At 33.5% G+C, this 18,630-nt stretch overlaps 1 protein-coding gene across 2 annotated transcripts in view; it reads left to right on the top strand.

The window, feature by feature from the left end:
• The window catches only part of LOC106661376 (filamin-A), a 31,752-nt gene that overhangs the window by 5,979 nt on the left and 7,143 nt on the right, over positions 1 to 18,630 (top strand). The window contains exons 2-28 of one of the 2 annotated variants that reach the window (XM_014384705.2): positions 153 to 277; positions 336 to 466; positions 537 to 750; positions 931 to 1,042; positions 2,172 to 2,359; positions 2,427 to 2,582; positions 3,865 to 3,993; positions 4,063 to 4,287; positions 4,348 to 4,576; positions 4,659 to 4,715; positions 4,779 to 4,811; positions 4,887 to 5,030; positions 5,246 to 5,494; positions 5,568 to 5,618; positions 5,683 to 5,790; positions 5,857 to 5,998; positions 6,124 to 6,203; positions 6,270 to 6,437; positions 13,577 to 13,732; positions 14,547 to 14,936; positions 15,062 to 15,208; positions 15,358 to 15,576; positions 15,669 to 15,842; positions 15,900 to 16,043; positions 16,805 to 16,916; positions 17,005 to 17,114; positions 17,191 to 17,358. In XM_014384705.2, the coding sequence (XP_014240191.1) occupies positions 153 to 277; positions 336 to 466; positions 537 to 750; positions 931 to 1,042; positions 2,172 to 2,359; positions 2,427 to 2,582; positions 3,865 to 3,993; positions 4,063 to 4,287; positions 4,348 to 4,576; positions 4,659 to 4,715; positions 4,779 to 4,811; positions 4,887 to 5,030; positions 5,246 to 5,494; positions 5,568 to 5,618; positions 5,683 to 5,790; positions 5,857 to 5,998; positions 6,124 to 6,203; positions 6,270 to 6,437; positions 13,577 to 13,732; positions 14,547 to 14,936; positions 15,062 to 15,208; positions 15,358 to 15,576; positions 15,669 to 15,842; positions 15,900 to 16,043; positions 16,805 to 16,916; positions 17,005 to 17,114; positions 17,191 to 17,358 (4,161 nt within the window). Of the gene's footprint in view, positions 1 to 152; positions 278 to 335; positions 467 to 536; positions 751 to 930; positions 1,043 to 2,171; positions 2,360 to 2,426; positions 2,583 to 3,864; positions 3,994 to 4,062; positions 4,288 to 4,347; positions 4,577 to 4,658; positions 4,716 to 4,778; positions 4,812 to 4,886; positions 5,031 to 5,245; positions 5,495 to 5,555; positions 5,619 to 5,682; positions 5,791 to 5,856; positions 5,999 to 6,123; positions 6,204 to 6,269; positions 6,438 to 13,576; positions 13,733 to 14,546; positions 14,937 to 15,061; positions 15,209 to 15,357; positions 15,577 to 15,668; positions 15,843 to 15,899; positions 16,044 to 16,804; positions 16,917 to 17,004; positions 17,115 to 17,190; positions 17,359 to 18,630 lie in introns of both variants that reach the window. The other variant, XM_014384704.2, reaches the window with a different exon arrangement.

Raw genomic sequence — 18,630 nt, 5'->3', positions numbered from 1 at the left:
ATCACTCATAAAATAGGATATTAGCTAATGTAATCCAAGATTGGCAACTCATGAGGTTCTAGATCCTCCATGAACAGACTCTGGGAAAAATTTCATTCTTGCGTATCACGCACTCATCTGTAAACATTTTTTAATGCCTTTGTAATTTTCAGGAAATGTTGACATTGTTAACGGTAATTTAAAACTGATTCTTGGGCTAATATGGTCGTTAATTGTTAGATATCAGATAGGGAGATCTAAATTTCCACCTAAGAAACTCATGCTGGCTTGGCTTAGGGTAAGTTTTATTGTAGTCGTAAATGAACCAAGTCATTTCATTTATTACTTTATTATAGGCTGTATTACCAGAATGTGAAGTCAACAACTTTACAACCGACTGGAATTCTGGCATATATCTCAGTGCGTTGTTAGACTACTGTGAACCTGGCCTTTTACCAAATTGGAGACGGTTGAATAAATATGAGAGGTTGACTATTTAAACTCCTTCAGAATAAAAATTTAATACTTCAATCTATCTATTTTTTGTTTTGTTTTAGCACTGAGAATTGCAGAAGGGCAATGGAAATTGCAAAAACGAGACTCGGAGTTCCACAATTGCTGCAGCCCGAGTATCTCGCTTCGCCACACCTTGACGAATTGTCCGGAATGACTTATCTATCTTATTTTATGAAAGAAGGAAGCCCTGGTTTCATGTCAACCCTTAAGTGGATCAATAATCAAATACCAGAGAAAAATGTCAGAAACTTTACTGTACGTATTTCCTAGTTCTATCTGAACCCAATTTAAAATTAAAATTCATTACTTCTATTATTAACCTTTTTTCCCCTCTAAATAATACACATTGAATTGTTTGTTTGAATGATTTTATGAGTTCAAATGACAAATTTTAAATTTGTATCATTCGTTCTGATTTTATTTTTATATTTATAGACTGACTGGAATGATGGAAGTGTTTTATGTGCATTAACAACCTCTCTTGGAGCCACTGCAAAGTATCATTACAGCAACGATCCCCATGTGTGGGAATCAAATTTAAACGCAGGTAATTATGTCATTGTTTGCCTTCAATTTTCTCATACCACAATTAATTCTCTAAAAATTTTGATGGCAGACATAAGCGTAAAAATATAAGTTTATTTGATTAATATTATCTGTAAATAATTTATCAAAGTTTAACCGAACAGTAATAAATGATATCTTGAGGAAAAAGAGAATCCACACCAATTTATACTTTACACAAAATTATAAACCAACATAAATATAAATCAGCTTTATAAAATGATCAAAACAACCATCCTACAATAGAAAAGAAGTAAAATAAACAATCCCCATACTTACCTTTCTTAACTTTATACCTCAAATCATGAATTTATAATAAATTCACATAATCAGTTGGAGAGAGGTACAATTGTTCCTAATGTATATAAAATTTATAACACAAACATAACAGACATATTTAAGCCTTGGAAGAATTGCAATGTTACTGAATAGAGAAATAAAGGGTTAATTGGGAAATAAACACTTTTGGAGGAATCAAGGTGCAATCAAACCAAACATATAAACAATAGATATCCCATCCATAGTTCAATTGCATTGTAGCAGTTGTAAGTTTTAACAGATTAAACAACTCTTGAGAATGCTCCTAACCTTTGAGGTTCTCATTACCCATAGCCTACAGACATATGGACAGAGAGCGAAACTTTTAAGCCACTCATCTGATGATGGCTATCAAGCATACCAATACTACCTGGTAAAGTAGAATGGTACAAAATTGAACCTGAGGAGTGTTCGAAGTTGGGTTTTTTTGTTAATCAAGAAAAAAATTAGAACATTTAGAGTACAGCCAAATTGCGAGCTTTCCCTCAGTGCCATCTCAACAAACACATATAATATGGTCAAATTTGTAGCTTTTATTCTAATAATCCTGTCATTTTGCTGGTGTAGTTTTATCAGGCATGTTTCAGTGTTTCACTATCATCAGTGGTTTGAGCTAAGTTGCAAACCTCAACAATACATACACTGATGGCATTTGTAGAAAGAGTGGAAATACATACTCTGAAAACTGCAGTACAAAATTCTTGGGTTGTAGAGCAATAAGAAATTACTGGAAATGACCAAACTACTGTAAAAAACATGTCAAACTGTAATCTGATCCATCTTATTTATTATAGGTCTGGCTGCTGGAAGCAAGCTGGGAGTGGAGCCTATTCTCCGCGCAAAAGACATGGTTGATCAAAATGTTGAACATTTAGGCGTTATGGCTTATGCAGCTAGTTTTCAATGGATTCCCCCGAGGCCACCAGCTACTACCCTTGTACAAGTTACCAGCTCTTCTCATACAACTCGCATTTACACACAGGTAAAGTTTGTAATGTCTACCCTGAAATTTATATAAAGTTTAATTTTTTTCTCTCCCCCCCCAATAGACTACAATTCAAATGGAGTTCCTGGATGAATTGGACAGTAAATTAATTACGGCTGGGGTAGTTGCACCTGAGGGGGAAAAAGTCGATTCACGAATTAGCGTTCACTCATCAGGAGGGAAAATTACTTTCACTCCAATGCGAGTTGGAATGCATGAGGTAATTCTGTTAATCCTTAAACATTTAAGTATTATAATATGTACAAATTAACAACACAAAATCTATAATTCTCAACTTTAACAGAAAGGTAGACATTTTCTTTCTTAAATCTAAATTGCCTTTTAATTTTTTAAAATTAATGAATCATTCAATTACACAGTAAAATTAGTTAAAAAGTAACTTTTCATTTAAAACAGTTTTATCAACTTGATTGTGACATTGATAAGCAGTCAAGTTACTTAACAATGACGAATTGCTCAACTATTAAAAAAAATTGCAAAATCAATGCTGAGAATCAAATCCAATGCCATAGGATATGACAATCAGTTGCTCCCACGATCTTGACCACCAAAATCCAAGTTAATAATTATTTATTAAATTAATTCCTAGACATCAATAAACATAACACAGAATTATTACTTTTATAAAACATCCTAACTTAATACTTTTAAGACATGAGTGTGCAAATAAATTAAAAAACTAAATGAAATAAAACAATACTCTTGAAAAAATTGTTATACTTATTTTTGTAATAACCCTTTTTTTAAAGTAACATTTCAATGGCTAAATTGAATTTGGTGACATGAAAATTGTAAAATAAGATTGCCTGCTAGAAAAGATAAAAGTACTTTTTATCCCAATCCGAAAATATTCCCAGCATAATGTACTTGTTTCTGTAATTATTTTTAAACTTATTTTTTCTTAGATCAACTTTTAAGTTTTACATAGTATTAAGTTCATTATATTATAATATGAGATCATGTTTGTGTCTCAGAATTGACTAGAAGTTTGCTTTACACGCGCACGCACACACACACACACACACACACACACACACACACACACACACACACACACACACACACACACACACACACACACCCCCCCCACACTCTTTACCACGGCTGGATTTGTATAAGTCTATGGGCCTGTCTTCATCTCTACTGCTGCTTCCTTGAATGAAGCTAAATTTTGGTGGAATTTCAAAATGATCCATTCCTTATTGGGTGCTGTTTTTAGTTTGCAGTGGCACATTTCTTTCTTGGTTCTTCTTTTTTGGTTCACCATTGTGCACCTTAAATGTAGGCATAGGCTTCATTTCCCTAGGTACTTAACTACTTGATCTTTGGGGTTCCAAGTGATTTGAGTGTTCAAAATTTGCAGAGTGTCTAGGTCGTCATTTTTTTTTTTAATTTAGCCCCATTTTTTATGTTCTAATATATTTAATGGGCATCATACCCAGGTTGTTCCAATCTACAGTAATTTATATTTAATATTACAGATAAATGTTTATTATGATGGTGAACTGGTCAAGGGTTCTCCCATTCATATTCGAGCTATGCCAGAAATAACTAACATTGTATACACTGGAATGGAACCTTGTGCTGTAGGGTCTATTGTGGAAGTTGTGGTACGAAAATACTTAAATAAACAGGTGTTCTTCTATGAAGTTGTTTTAATTTATTTTTGTTTATTTAAGGTAAATTCTAACTCTAATGGGTCTGAAGCTGGACAAGTCGAAGTTATTGCTGTTTCTCCCACTGGCCGGCTTCTCGATTGCCCAGTTAGCCAAAAAGGCGGTGTGTTTTCTGCCACTTTTCAACCGGATGAAGCGGGAGAATGGAGCATTCAAGTCAAACACTCGGGAAATCCAATTCATGATACACCTTACACCTGTTTCGTATTTGACCCGAATGGAATAAAAGTATATATATTCTTTTTTCTTTGAAAATTATAATTTTAAATTAAATAAATTTTGTTTTAGCTGATTGGAATAGACACTCCAGCCATTCCAGAGAGCATTCATAACTTCACACTGGACGCATCTGGCACTGGAGGGCTAGGTCAAATTACAGTAGATATTGTTAGAGATAAACAATCTATGCCCCATACCATTCAAAGGATTTCTGATTCCATCTACATAGTTTCCTTGCATACTCACAAACCAGGAAAATACAGGATTTATGTTTATTTTAATGGCAGTCAGGTCAGGGGTGAGTGATGACAATTTTAAAACTATAATTTTTTTAATATAAAACAACTATGTTTTAATAAATGTTTTAATTTTATTTTAAGGAAGCCCATTTCCTTTGCGAGTTGGCACAAAAGAACAGATTAGAGCAGAGAGACACTGTCAGTTTTCATTATACATTAATCTTTTTTTATAAAGTTAATAAATAATTGTTATATTTTTAGATTCAGTTAGAAATATGACTTCAGATACAAATGGTAGGTTTTTGGTGAATCAAATTCAGTTTGTCAATTTAATCACTGAAAATTACAATTAATCTCCTCGAATTTTAGAATCCTTGAGATCGTTGCATTCATCATTCGCTAGAGTTGGTTCACCGATAAAACGTGATTTTGCCTCTCCTAATCGTTCACAAAGTCCAAGTCCGCTCAACAGCCCTGTTTATAGAGCAAGTCCTCTATCTGTTCCAACTGCTGGTAACTATATAAATATTTGCCTAGTTAATGGTATATTGTTTTGTATATTTATAACTAAGACAATAGCATAATTGTACCAGATTCATATTATATGGTTCAGTTGGAAATAACAAATGATGATTGATGACTAACTTAAATTATGTTAGGACTAGATGAACAGTTTTTCCTGTTTGTTTTTTAGTTATAATTTTATTGACTAACATGTTTTTTTAAAGGCCAGGTCAATGGATACTCAAGCTCCTCATTAAGTCAATCATATCATCATGTAACTCGAACTATGTCTCCGATTTCAATCCCTGTTCAGCATGAGGCCAATTCACTTCTTAAAATACACTCTCCGTTGCATTCGCCAGGGATGAGGAAATCACCGAGCCCCCTTCACAGTTCTATACACCAGCAAAACTCTTCTATTCTTCACACTTCAAACTACTTAAATTCGCTGGAATCTTCGAGTAATGTCCGAGGTGGTATGCTAGTTACATTTTTTAAATGATGTCATTACAAAAAAAAAATAAATAATTGCAGTACTCTCTTCAGCTGGCAAAAGAAGGGATTCATGGGAAACTAATGATATACATTTTCCTGAAGGTATTTGAATATGCTTATAGATTTTATGATTTTCCTCCTTTACAAATTTCTTTTGTACAATTAGGGTCTAAAGTGTTTGGCAAAGCGTTGCAGTTGCTTCCCCTCAACCGAACTTCCACTCTAGTGCTGGATACAGATGTTCCATTAAATCAAATTACTGTTACCGTAACTCGTAAGTTTTTCAAAAATAAATAAATTTTATTTAAATGTAATCAAACTAGAGGATAAATAATTTCAGCTCCTTCAAAGTCCCCAGTGCCTGTTAAAATGTCTCGTAGCAATGGTCAGCACATTAATATTTACTTCACTGCCGTCGAAATTGGTGAACATCTGATTGACATTAAAATAAAAGACCAACGAGTGTCTGGATCACCATTTAGGTTAATTTCTTTCATTTTTTCAATTAATGCATAATTATTTGTTATTAAATCTTTCATTTCTTTTTTTGCAATTCTATTATTTAAAACATCAACTTTTTTTATAAATAAGTATGTTTCTGTTTTAGGAGTCATGCTTACAATACGCAAGCAATAAAAGTTGGCCAGATGCCGAATGGGATTGTTGGGCAGCCAGTAGAGTTTGAAAGTAAGAAAAAACTTGTGTAAAATTATATATTGTACGGTTTTACTAATTCAACTTCTGATACCATAGTTGATGGATCAACTGCTGGAAGTGGTAATTTGGAAATTCTTGTCAACGGAGGACATGTAACAAGTTTTGTAAGGAATTTGGGAAACCAACGGTTCTTAGCCTCATTTGTACCACATGAAAATCTTAGCCATCACGTTGAGATGAAATTCAATGGTGAATCTGTGCCAGGTATGTTATTAACATGTACATTTTAATATTAGTTGTACATATATTCATGTTGGACAAACATTGTTTGGACAGATTTGTGTTTAATTGATAGAAGGTTAGAGTGGAAAATTCACTGACATCTGTGAACTTTTCATTTGTTTTGCTAAAAACATCTTCATCTTAAATAAATATTTAAGAGTTGAACACATTAGTGTTATTATTTATTTTTACAAATGAACAGTGCAGATATTAGCTATTTGGGCTGAAATACAGACCAACTTTCAAGGATTCCAATAGTTAGAAATTGCATCAAATAGACAGAATCATTTGTTATGTCTCCTTAATTTGAACAGCTACAAATTAAGAGGAATTGACATTGTAAACTTTGGTGTATCATTTTAAAATACATTTGCCTAATTTTAACAATTATTTGGAGATCGTGAGATGCGGTCTGGTGAGATGTAGGTTTTAGAAAAGCATTTTCTTTATCGTGCCAATGTTTTGATCTTTATTGAGATCATCTTAAAGAAAATGTTTTTCTAAAACCTACATCACACCAGACCGCATGTCACAATCTCCGAATAATCATTGACTAACAGTCACTAAACACCAAACATTCCTAATTTTAACATTATTTGAAGCACGACTAATGTAATGTAAATTGGACAAATTTAATTAATAAACTAATACAAATAGAACTAATAAAAGTACTAGATATTCCAAAAAGTCCTGTTGTACAAAATTAATCTTGTTTGTTTGGGTTTGTGTGGTTTGGTTATTGGTTTGAGTGTAACATGTTCTTTCCTCGTCTAAACTTCAGTTTACTCTTTCTAAAGATGGTATTGGATTTGAATCCAGTCTTAGTTTTAAATTAAAATAAATGTGGCCAGTATCAAATCCAATGTTCTATATATTTTGCTTTATGAGTACAAACTCAGTTTCACAGAGGCTGAGGCTGCTTGCAAAATTCACTGGCGAAGACTCTCTGTTCAGAAATGTATGTTTTTGATTTTTGAAATTTCATGATGGTCATGAAATTCTTCAAGGCTTTGCCTGAACCAAAGAAAGAAAGGAAGAAAAGATAATCAATGAACAGCAACCGAGCAATTTAGTTAAATTGGATTCCAACCAAACTTAAGAGCTAGACAACCAACACAATCTCTGAATCAAACTTACATGTAATCAAATATAAAAACGTTTAAACCTCTTTATGACTAGTCTATTGTGCATCAAAAGAAGTGACATTTTTGTTTACAACAGATTTCATTAGTTCAAACATATCCCACTCTTTGGAACAACAATGACCATGATTATGCGGGTAAAATTAAAAAAGAAAATGCCTGGCGAAATGTGGGTGAAACCACATTACTCTACTTTTTCTTGTTTTTAATCTACTTAAAGGCCCAAGGCTACAGCTTCTAACTCGTCCATCGTCCATTATAAAAATATGACAGAATCAAACATCTACTCTTTAAACTGCTTGGAGAGGATTGAGAAGAGATGGATGGGAGGTAATTGAATCTAGTCACCAGGATACTTTTTGTACCTCATACCAGTATCGCATATGCATCTCTCATACGGATCACATTTGTGTGTACTGTGCCTAAGAGCTTTTGCCTCCGAGCAAAATTATTACATGAAACACTAATGTGGAAATTGCTGAATCAAAACTTCTGAAAAATAAAGATTAGAGAAAAATAAAAAGGAAAAGGGAAAAAAAGAAAAGGATTTATGACCTTGTTTCTCACTGGGATATTGAAAACAATGGAGAGAATTCTTAATGAATAAAATATTATTTTCTATGCAAATTCTTTGTGTACACCAATGTTTTACTTTTTCACTGTTTTATTTTAATAAAATTAAATTAAAATTTGTACAGGACTTAGTTATGGTGTTTAATTGCGGTAGACTTTAATGGTAGGACAAGATACAATGCAAGTGGAGTTTTCCTCGGTTATTTTTAATTATGCTAAAATTTGAGTGAATCCGGATAAAATGTTAATTATAAAATATTGTGCTATGCTTTTTAATTTTTTTTTTTTTGTCATTTTAGGTTTTGCGCTGTTAGCATTTTAATGATCGATTGTGTAATTAAAAAATTATTAGGAACGTGCAGGTGAATGGAAAGAAATAATTATTAAAATCTAATTGTTCGGTTTTTATTTTATTCATTTAATTTTATTGTTATCTATTGTTTTTCAGTGAGATGTATGTTAATATTTTCATCTCCGTCTTCCGTCGGAATGTATAATGTGAATCGTTTTGATCTCGATCTGCGCGACTTATTTCTGTCTGGGCCTCGGCGAAAACGGCAGCGATTCTCAGGGCTAATGAATCGTGGCCTGGCAGGATTTAGAAAGCTGGCCCCGGTGGAATTCCAGCCGCAATCCCGTTTTCTATGCGGCCCCTTTAAACGGCGGACGGTTGCCGGTTGTCGATGGGCGAGGGTCCGCGGACGCCGCTTCGCTCCCCGCCACGGCCACGGCGCACCAACCGGCAACCCGGCCGCCTTTCCGTTTCTCCAAAGAACGAAGATGCCTGTCCTCTTCAGTCAGTCCGCGAGTTCCGCGTCCGCGAGTCTCTTCCAACCGTTTTTCCTCCGTCCGCCGAGTTTCGTGTTGTCCGTGCCGGATCCGCGCGCGAGTGCATCGACCGTCACCGGCTGGCCGGGTCCCGGGTCTACGTTTGAAATCACGTTCTCAAATTCCTCGGGTGTCACCTTTGACCCCCCTCCTGATGTGAACCTTTCGTCAAATGACTTTCGTCCGGACTAGAAAAAGGCATTTGTCACTGGAACGGCGACCTCGTTTTAGTCTGGAATCGTTCGTCGAACTGAAATACATTCTAGATTCGATTTGAAACCTATTTGCGATTTAACCGATTAAAGTGAGTTACCGATTTTCGCAACTGAAACACAAATTTTTTTCAGTCCAGTTGCAACACGTTCCACTCTATCTAAACAACAAAAATCATGCCCTAAAGGAGTCTTGAGTTTTTATTTCAGTTTATAAACAAAACCTGGTTCAAAAAAACAACATTTTAATTTTATTGCAGCCAAAATATTGACTGTCTATATATTAAAAAACGATCATGGGTCCGATTAGAAAGGACTCAGTTCCATCGTCGAACTTTCGATGAATATTTCCCCTTCATCAGTCCTCTATTAATAATTCACTAAATTAATAACTTAAAAGGTTAAATTTTTAAAAATCATTTGTGTCATAGAATATACTGATCATGTTTGAACTGGTGCTATATGACATAAATTTAACTGGCTTTTATTCTTGCCACCACTCTTCATTCACTCCTATTACATATTTTCTTTTTGTTATTAAAATTTTTAAAATTTCCATTTGCCACGGGTTCTTATGCCAAAAATTTTGCCGGCTTTGCTGTGTGGAGACGGGCGGGTTTATATATTTTAATATTAAATTGAAATGTGTGGTGATTAGTGACCGTTAATCGATATTTATTTAGAAATCGTGAGATGCGGTCTGGTGTGATGTAGATTTCAGAAAAACATTTTCTTTATAGTGCCAACGTTTCGATCTTTATTGAGATCATCTTCTGAAGATGCCGAAGAAACGTGAAAAAAATGTTTTTCTGAAACCTGCATCACACCAGACCGCATCTCATGATTTCTAAATAAATATTAAATTGAAAATGGGCGCCACGCTGTTTAAAATGTGAAACGGAAACCGCGAACATAAAAAAATAAATAAATAAATAAAATAAAGTAAAAAAAAAAATATTTAGAGATCGTGAGATGTGGTCTGGTGTTTCACGATCTCTAAATAATCATTAATTAACTGTTTTTAAATACCACACATTTCTACAAGAGAAGAACGAAGAACAACATGATCTGATGAACAGATTTCAATTACACATGGACAACAAATAAAATAAAATAATAATAATAAAAAAAGAGTAATTAACTAAATAAAGGGTTGTTGTAAATTACCAGGAAGTAAGGCCCTAACCACCAAACAGGATATATGTGTCCTCTTACACCTAATAATTTTGGTAGGCCAATTAACTGTATAATTAACAAATTCTAAGTAAATAATACACAATATTTACTTACTCAAAAAGACGCATTTATTACTAAGGAAACTAACATATAAAACAATGATAAATTAATTTTCTACTCCAATTAATTATTTTTAATCTAAGAATTTTGGCTGAAATGAAAAATTAGTGTCACAAGCAGGAACCCAAGACCTTCGGCTCAATACGCTTCTGCTCTAACCACTTGAGCTATTGTGATTTAGATCCCCTCAGACACCAACCCCCATCTAAACCTACAACCTTTCGAGTTTTCCCTCCTTTGCCATATTTTCATATTTGGTGTTGGAGGGGATCGAAGTCACAATGGCTCAAGTGGTTCGAATCCCGCCCACGATACTAATTTTTCATATCAGCTAAAAACCTTAGATAAAAAAAATAATTATTTTGAATTCAATTATGACCACTAAACCAATATGGATTAATTTAATTTTCTACGTGTAACACTATAACAAAATGAGAACAAACTTAGACTAAATGAGCTTTATCTTAAAATCTAAATAAACTTTGATTACAAACTAAACGTTCCAGAGATCCAGTGTCCATCTACGCTTCTTGATCCCGATGATGTTGAAAACCCCTGCTTTCAGGAAAATGTGGAGCACCCTTTCCAAAGTTGGGTGGGCCCACTGTCCCCCCAATGATGAAGGAATTTTCTAAATATCCAGCCAGGCCATAGAAATATCCATCTCGAGGCACACCTTGCCTCCCTTAGTCCTCTGTCCCAACACACTCACCTACACTAATCCTCAGCCTATCCTAGCCCGTATTAATTTGAGATTGACACACTACCAACTTTAGTTCAGGAGGCATTATAATTTAGGAGGCACCCGGTTAAATAATAATGCATACATATTTTGTTATGAGCAAGGCTTTTATTTTTTATTTTTCTGTAATGCCAACCACATAAAAGTCAATATTTCATTGCATTACATTTAAGTTTTAAAATTGTCAATAGGACATTTATATTTGTTAGCCTTAACCCCTGGACTTTTTTTTAACATTGTAGTTTATAAATAAAAACTAATTAAAATTGAAGATTGATAGCTAATTATATAAGGGAAAAATTAACTCAAATACTAATAGATTAATATTTAAGTCACCATAAACATTTGCTCAAAAAAAGAATGAGCAAATTTGTCTTTTTTAGAATAAGTAAAAATGAAAAAAATAAAAATAAATAAAACATTCATTACAAGAAAAATGTCAACATTTGTTGTTTGAAAGTGGAAAAACTAAACACAAAAAATTATAGGAAGCTATTTTAAGTTTTATAATCTTGTAACAATAATAGAGAGTAACTTCAACATTATAGTTTAGAAGAAAAGCCATTACAACAAATATAAATTTTAAAATGAGAAAAAACTGCATCATAAAAGTACTCGCAATCGTCTGATAACGCCAGTTAATTACTTTATTTGTTATTTTATTAATGGTTTTATTGACAAACTAGTACGTGAAAGTACAATAATAAAAACTCAAAACTCGTGTGGAAAGAGATAATATAACACCATAAATACCAATTTATGTTAGATTTACAAAAAAAAGTACCAAACAATGTTAATTATTATACCAATGATATGAGAAATTTATAGTTAGTACGCAGTCCTTTGGTTTCTCCTACAGTCCTAAGACTTCTAAACTTTGAACAGCCTAAATTTTTACTGTTATTGAGTCAGATATATTTTTTTTAGTGCTTTTTTAAAATTAATTACTTTGAGATATTTTCTTCCCCCTATCTGACTTTAAATCAAGGTTAAAATCTGGTGAGTGGGTAGGAGTTTTAAGTCAGTGGGATATATAGGAATTTCTAAGTTCTTTGAGCCCTATATTTAGTGTCATATGATGTAAACATCAGCAGTCATCAACAGATGCTAAATTACCCATGCCAATTGAACCCATGGACCCCCACACAATAACACTCCCACTACCATGTTTCACTGTTGGCCTCCAATTCTTTATTAGGAATTCTGTATTGTTACAAAAGATTAAATTTAGATTCACTCCGATATTCTTCCGATTGGTTCTTATATATATATTATTTTTTTACACATCTAGGGTTTTATTGTATTAGATTGTGAAATAATGCGAGGTTTAAAAAATGAAATTAATTCATAAATTTTTAACAATTTTGGATACAGAACTACTTGCCTACACGATTTGCCTTATCAAGGAACAAGTTTGGGCCACTTGAAAATGGATTTTTTATTTGTCTAATTTTAATAATATCCTTGTATTCCATATTTTTGAAAGACACAGTTTTTAAGTTTTTTAAAATAATTGCTCCTACAGGACATAAACTTTGCCTTGATTTTTCACCAATCATTCAAAATAATACCTTCATTCTGTAAAGATATATATAAGATATAATATATATAAGATATATATATATATAGATTCTTAGTGAACAATGACCAATTGATTGTGGTTTTTGCTGAAGAAACTTTCAATTGAATGCTTGCACAATGCAGTTTCAATTGAATAAATATAGTTCCAAGGTTTTGCAGCAGTATTTTGTTTATAAATAATCAGTTCCTACTTTGGATTGGGTTTTTGACATTTTTGATGCTTTAATTTCCAAGTTTATATCTTTCAGCATATATTTTATTGCATTATTTTGGCAATTAAAAATAATTAAAACTAGGTCTATGTTGGGAATAATTAAAAACTTAATTACCTATATCCTTTTTGAACCACTATTATTATAATATATGAAGTAATTTAAATAAATTTAAAGTCTTATAGTTTATTACATTATTTGTGTTATTGTTTGTTATTAGTGTATGTAGTTTAGGAGGAATAGGCTATGAATAGATACTAATTACTGATTTTTATAAGCTCAAATCTGCACATGCTTGTAAATACTTATATTCATGTGTACAGAGTCACTTCTTGCCTGCAGCCTGCTGGCCATTCCTTGTTTTATAATTTACAATAAATTACCGGCAGACCTCTAGAATCACCCACCCTGTCTGGGTCGGTCAGACATGGGTATTATCCAAGTTTATAGATTTTTAATAATCAAGAGAGCGAAACCGTTTAGTTAATATACATCCTCAACAAACAGTTGAATTTATATTATTATGTTGTTCCAGGAAGTCCGTGGACAGTTCTAGTGATGAGTGGGGGACCAGGGCCTAAAATGGCAGCTCTCGGGGAGGCTGTGCGATTGGTTCCAGTCGATACCCTTACTTCTTTTAAGATATCAGCAGTGGGATATGGCGCTGAAGATGTTATCGCGAATGTGATAAGTAAGTATCTTGTATTGTATTGTTTAATATATTTCTAGTAATTGCAATGTGAAGTTTAAAAAAAAAATTGTACCTCTTATGTACACATATTATGTAGTCTTTAAAATTATATTATTATATTTTTATTTTTTATACACTTTATTCAACAAGTTTTTATTTAGTATCTATTATTTTCTATTAAAGACACTAGTGAACTCCTGTAAAATAATTCTTGTCATACCGGAGGGCTTTAGATGCAACTGCCCAGTTGGTGTCAGGAAGGATGGGTTTCACAATACCCATTATATTTCGTGGTCTGACTGACCAACTAACTTCTTTTAATTAATAAATATTTATGTAAGATATTGGTTGAAATGAAAAAGTTAGTGTCACGAGCGGGATTCGAACCCACGACCTGTCCGAGTGGATCGAAGTCACGATAGCTCAAGTGGTAGAGCAGTGGCGTATTTAGCCAAAGGTCGTGGGTTCGAATCCCGCTCGTGACACTTTTTCATTTCAACCAATATCTTATATAAAGATTTTACAATACATTTTTTAAATAATTATCAATCAAAAATCCATGGGTTCTTCTAGATTCATACCCAGAACCGCTAGTGTGGCAAATATGAGTCGACACCCAGCCATGTGGCCACTGTGTCCCTCATTAATGAACACTTATATAATATGTTACAAATTAATAAAATTAAATAACCAACGAGGGAAGTTATATGTTAAATTAGTACAGGCCTTATTAAATTTAAAATAAAATAATAAATTCTTATTATACACAATATCAATATTCTACACTTTTTAATAAGATTACACAATTTTTCAGGTCCAACAAAGAAAATATTACAGTCTTCTGTAATTGGAGAGGGCAACGGTTTATTTCGTCTTGAATTTGTCCCCACTGAGGTTGGAAGCCATGTTGTAGAAGTGAGCGTTGGCGGTGAAAAGTTGCCTGGCGGTCCTTTGGTCGCCAAAGTTTACAATTCGTCATTAATTCGAGTGACTGACGTGGCCAGTGGTGTAGTTGGCCAACTGTGCCAATTTAGAGTTGACGCCAGCCAAGCCGGGGAAGGCCAATTGGAAATATCGATAAATGAAGGAGAAGTGCCAAATCATGTGACAGTTGTTGGTGGTGGACGTTGCCTAGTCAATTTCACTCCTGAACAAAACAAGCCACACCTTATCGACATTAAATTCAATGGAGAGACTGTGCCAGGTAATTTGCTTTTACATTTTAAACTGGTACAAGATAAGGATGCTAACACCTATCTTTATGAATCACACCATGTATAAAATAGATTCTGCCAATATAATTGACTGTACATTTTTTTTAACTCCCAGGTTGTCCATTTGTTTGCTCCGTTGCGGATACAAGTAAAGTCAGTGTCAATTTGTCTAGCCTTGAATTGATACCAATAAATCAACCGGCCAAATTTCATATGAATGTCGATAGTTCAGGTTCTGCAGAGCTTGCAGTTTCTGTAACAGGTAAATATTCCGTATGATTTTATTATATTTAATATTTGTCTCAACTAAAAACCTTAATTAATTGAAAGATATTAATTGGTCAAGTGGACCATGAAAACTAGTGATTTATATTTAATGTTTAAATGCTATAATTATTTTTCTGTTTAAAGGTCCACATCATGAACTCCCTGTGCAAGTGACTGGAAATGTTATGTCAGGCTTTACTGGAGAATTTACCCCTCGGACAGTCGGCCCACACCAAATTTCAGTTCTGTACAATGGCCAGCCTGTGCAGAGTACACCATTCACAGCAAAGGCTTACGATGCTTCTAAAGTTTATGTTGGGACGATTCCACACGGCCATGTCGGGAATCCAGTTCAGTTTACTGGTATTAAGATTAATAATGCATTAAATAAAAAATCATTATATTTTTCTGTTGTTTTTTGAATATGTCTACAACTCAATTAATTATTTTTTCAGTTGATGCATCTCAAGCTGGTGAAGGAAATTTAGAAATAACGATAAGTGCTAGGGGTGTAAATATTCCAACACAGGTTCAGCCTCAAGGCAGCGCTAGATTTATGGTTAGCTTTATACCACTGGAACCAACCCAGCATATCATAAGTATCCATTTCAATCAAGAATCCGTCCCAGGTAAAATTTTATCAAACAAAGTTTAAAATGTTAGTTATTAACAATGGAATTTAATAGGTTCGCCATTTATGGCAATTGTGGCCGGTGATTTTCCCGTAGTCAGTGGAAATTCATTATCCACTGCTCAACTAGGAGTTGATTCACACTTCACAATGAGCAATGTCTCCACATCACTCGATGACATTGAAGTCACAGTTGAGGGTACCTTTCTTTTTTCTATTCTATCAATTTGTTTCTTACAATCTAGATTTGTCAACAGATTGTATTCTTTCTTCTGTCTTTCCAATTTTGCACTAAATTCGTTTAAAACTTCCTAAACCGACTATTTCAGGTGGGGACCATAGACGAATCCGTCACTATTGATTCCCTTCTGCACTTAGCACATTTCCTTGGGTGGTGGAATGGGTAACTATTAACAATTAACAATGTTTCCCCCTTTTCGGAATAAAATCAAACTGTCTAGCTTTGCTTTTAGAGCTTTTAGGGCTGGTTTCTAACTACTTACATATTCAACTCAGAGCATGTAGAGTGTACGATTACATTTAAACAAAATAAATTAATTTTAAACAAAAAGTTACCATTTACATAATAATCACATTTATACTATTAATGTTCGTGATGTACGAATAATTAGACATTATATATTTTCATAATACTTATACTAATTTAGTTGATTAATGGTACTTCACATATCCAATACCATTTCTAAGTTTGTAATATTATTAATACAATTTAGTGAGAGAAACATCCATGTAAATATTTCCTTAAAATTACTAAATTTTAGTTTTTTCAAAACCCAAAACTAATATTCATTTACAAAGACACACTTATCAACAGAGTATTCATAAGAAAATTAATATTAGCTTTACACGTGTAAGCCAAGCATGGTATTGCGGGGCAATAACAATAATAGTTTATGCAGTTATTTATTCCCTTCAAAATTATAAAACGGACGGATTTAGGACCGAGTGGACAGTCAGTTCCTGCTCAAGTTAAGGACACAGGAAACCAGACAGCGAGAGTGGAGTTTTGTCCTAAAGTTGTTGGAGAGCACAAAATTGCAGTTTTCTATAGGTATTTTTTTGTTTTAAAATTTTTGTCCTATAAAAACTACAGAAACGGTGCCAATGGTAATTATTTCATTTTCATTTCTCAAATGAAGGCAAGTACAAGTTGCCGGTTCTCCATTTGCGTGTAAAGTTTACGATGTGAATGCCATTAAGGTAAAACCGATCGCAGAAGGAATCGTCGGGCAAGCTGTGACATTTTTAGGCAAGTTTACTCTACTATATCTTGATGTCGATGATGAATAAACGATTTTTAACTATTTTCAACTTTATTTTTCAAGTCGAGACAAGCCAAGCAGGCCCTGGTAACTTGGAAGTAACTGTTAATGGTGGGCGAGTAGGGACAACTGCCCATACTCAAGGACCCCACATATACGCAATTTCATTTACACCGAGACAAGCTATTGTCCATACTGTCGATTTAAAATTTAATGGAAACAATGTGCCAGGTATCCATACATTACAATTTTTTTCTATCCATGTCTGGAAACTTAATTTTGAATTCTGTTTTAGAAAATTCAATTTTAAAACAAAATTAAACTTCAACAATTTGATTTGTGCAATTAGATAAGTTAATATTTTTTTAAACAGTATTTTGTACTTTGGTTTTAAAAATGGATTTTCGATAACAGCGTGTAATAGTTAATTAATAGTTAATAAATATAATAATTGTGTGCAATATATGTGCCAAGGATCAAACATGTGTGTTCCCAACATTGCAGTACCCCTCTAAATTTATCAAACATACCTTATTCTGAGTTCAAGTGAATTTGATGTTCAGTTTGGAAAATTTGTTTCTGTCATCCTTTGAAGTTTGACAAAAAATCTTAGAAAATTTTAAATCTTGTAAATTGTAAATGGATTTTTATCCATGAAATGTAGTTTAATATCTTCATGAAACTTTCTTCCATTTCTTTTCATTTAATCATTTTTGCCCGCCATCTCACACTGTTTATCAGTACTTAGCATTGAAATAAATGGGGATCGCTAGTAATAGAATAAATACTGACAAATCGAAAATAACCAGATTTGCCAATTGACAATGACTGTTTTGCTTTGAATTATCGAAAAAAAAAAAAATCTACAGCATCTCTCATATATCCTCTTTGATGCAATAAAATGCAATTTGTAGTCTAGTCTTAAGATAGCTTATGTGCACCAGTAAGATATGAGCAAGTTTCTATTGTGGGAAAACTTGCTAGCTAATTAGTACACCATCTCAATCCCCTACACGATGAGCTTTCATAGATTCGTATTAGACCAGAGACTATCTTTCTACTAATGGCGAATTAGATTTATATGCATACATATGTTGGGTGTGGATAAGCATTTTCGTTCAAAAATTCCCTATCTTTTAAATGTCTAGGGTGAGGAATAAGTAAAAATAGGAAGGGCCAATATCTGGAGAGAATGTGGGGCAGCAGTTGCTAGTCTAGTAAATGGAAGATTTTAGTTTAGCCTGGCATTGTTATGGTGAAACACGATGTTGCGTCTATTCACCAAGGATGGACGTTTTTCCTTCAACACTTCCCCAAGACGCTCTAGCTGGACGGTATACCTATGCAGTACCTTGCATGGTAACATTTCCCAATGAATTATTCCTCCCGTATTTTATCTTAACGGGTGTGGTAAATGCCTTGCTGAAATGATTGAGTTTTATAAAATTTCAAGGCTATGCTGGGATTCGAACTGTTAGCTAGAAGGATACAAGAGCGTGAAAA

Source organism: Cimex lectularius, unplaced genomic scaffold, assembly GCF_000648675.2.
Source record: "Cimex lectularius strain Harlan isolate CLEC.00 unplaced genomic scaffold, Clec_2.1 scaffold20, whole genome shotgun sequence".
NCBI lineage: Eukaryota > Metazoa > Arthropoda > Insecta > Hemiptera > Cimicidae > Cimex > Cimex lectularius.
Note: the sequence above shows the minus strand (reverse complement) of the source record. Positions and strands in the feature narration are given on the sequence as shown.